The sequence below is a fragment of the Sphaeroforma arctica genome (genome assembly GCF_001186125.1).
Source record: "Sphaeroforma arctica JP610 unplaced genomic scaffold supercont1.4714, whole genome shotgun sequence".
In the NCBI taxonomy this organism is placed as follows: Eukaryota; class Ichthyosporea; order Ichthyophonida; genus Sphaeroforma; species Sphaeroforma arctica.
The window spans coordinates 1-2,310 of NW_014035844.1; the positions used below are offsets into that span (position 1 = coordinate 1).

Below are 2,310 nucleotides of genomic sequence, written 5' to 3' on the forward strand. Positions count from 1 at the left end.
TTGATTGAAGTCGCCTGTTGTGACTGTGTGTCACAAGCAACTAGCAATGCCGCTACATATGTATATACAAATTAAGTAAATCGATCTGTTTTGCGACAGATGCAAACACATCCGTGCGCTCAGAAACAATATATCTACCATACTAGGCATGTGTTGTGCACGCATCCATCAGCATATGAGCACAACCCATACCTTCCGATACATACACATACTTGCATACATACACATGCAAAACCCTACACGCACATAGCTCACTCAACCTTAGACCGGCGAGCAATAGTGCTTATGTGGTGCTCGTATTCTCTCACCGTCTGCCGGGCAAACCCCTTCACACTCTCCCACATCGAGTACCGCAGAAGCGTAGCCTCTACCCCAAACTCCTCAAGCGTCTGCAACAGTACGGGATACAACACCTCCAGGTAACCATGGTCCACACACGGGAACAGATGATGCAGCACGTGGTCGCCAAACATGTACATGGCAAAGGGTGAGTGCACACACTCCAATCGGTCGCGCGTGGCCTCGGCTTGCAGCAGTCCGAAGTCCCCGGAGATGGTTGTGTCGCCCTGATGCCAGATTCTGAGGGAGGGACGGGTGGGTGAATCGGCAGCACGCGGTGTATGAGCGGTTCGGTACTCAATGTGACCGATACAACTGGGAATCAGACGTTTCCCTTGTATATCTAGGGATTAGCAGGTACCGTCACAAGACAACGGATCGAGTTGGTCTATAAAGTACTATAGTGTATTCATGTATGGTCGTCATCCAATAAAGGCTTATGATGAAGTACACTGCAAGCTTCCGTAGCTATAGGTGTCGTATGTATCTCTTCCAAACTATTTTCTGGATACAAAACACCACAGAGTAATCCACTGAGACAATGAACAAAACGTTCAAGCCACCCACAGGTAGGCATAGGGAAGAACGTACTCATCGTGATGGTGTGGTGGTACCGATGCTAAGATTAAAAACGTCACACCTGGTAGTAGCTTGTATCAACTAGCCACAGAATACCTCCAGCTCCAGTTTTTAAACCCCGCCAATTTAACACTCCTGTAGTGTGCTGCGCGGTAATAATAGACACCATGTACAAGCCACCCAGATATTGAAAGAAAGGACATACTGATCGAAAAAAGGACATACTGATCGAAATAAAGGACATACTGATGGAAAGAAAGGACATACTCATCGAAAGAAAGGACATACTGATCGAAAATAAGAACATACTCGTCGTGATGGTGGGTGGTGATAACAAAGCTCAGGTTGATGAAGACCCAACTGGCCGTTGCCTGTATCACTGCCCACAGCCACACGCCCGCAGACACCGATCCACTGAGATAGACTAATACGGGTATCTCAGCATACACAATCAGGTGGGTGAGTTTGAAGGTGGCTAACCCCATACACAGGCGAATGAAGTACTTGGCTTGCTCGATATACATCAGGATGCCGGCGAGAAGTTGTATGTAGACACTGGCGAAGTGGTGCACATAGTAGCGCAGTACGGAGGGCGTGAAGATCAAGTACGGCTCTAGGGCTGCCATCTGTGTGATCGGGAGAAAGGAGGTGATGCGTTACACGGGTCATTGGACTATTGACGGACACGACTACAGAGAGATGAATGCTCCAAGTCCCCCTGCGAATCGGCAAACGTGCTACTGACCCCAGTAGACGATTGCTGGGTGGTGTGTTAGAGAGTTGTGATGATAGGGAAGCAATCGAACCTGTGATATTCATAGTAAGTGAGATAGACATGCTAACAATTAAAGCTCGAAATACAAATTGTGGTTGGGTGTGCAAACGAGCTCTAGTAATAGTCGAGCAATGAACGAGTGACATACAGATTAAATGAAATAAGAAAGCTAACCGCTGCAGCTCTACCCGTCAAAACACTACTTGCCTCACTAAACAACTCAACTGCTAATGGGCGTGTAACGGAATTTAACAATAGTGAAGCAATCGAACATGTGAAATACATTGAAAGTCATACTAAAATAACCGTCTCAGCACCGCTATTGGCTACTTCTCACTGTAAATGCGTAATAGCAGGTGTCTAAAACAGGTGAGATGCCATTGGATCGAATATTTTCAGTCCCGCTCGTTATTCTGATACTTGCCTCAGTGGCTATTGATGAATTGATGCGTACAAGGCTAAATGCTAGCAAAGCGATCGATCAAACCAGCGGCATTGATGTGAAATGCGATAGAAATGCCAATAGACACAGTAGACATCGTATAAATAGACTTGCTTGTGCAACATGTACTTAATTATATATATATATATATATATATATTATACATATACAGTAT

The 2,310-nt window shown here is 45.6% G+C and overlaps 1 protein-coding gene across 1 annotated transcript; it reads right to left on the reverse strand.

Annotated features, from left to right (window-relative positions):
- Nucleotides 1–48: 48 nt before the first annotated feature.
- Nucleotides 49–1,544, reverse strand: SARC_14506 (hypothetical protein; the record flags this gene model as incomplete). The annotated part of the gene is made up of 2 exons (XM_014291360.1): nt 49–579; nt 1,228–1,544. The coding sequence occupies 2 exons, from the start codon at nt 1,542–1,544 to the stop codon at nt 252–254; spliced, it is 645 nt and encodes a 214-aa protein (XP_014146835.1). The 3' UTR covers nt 49–251.
- Nucleotides 1,545–2,310: the final 766 nt, after the last annotated feature.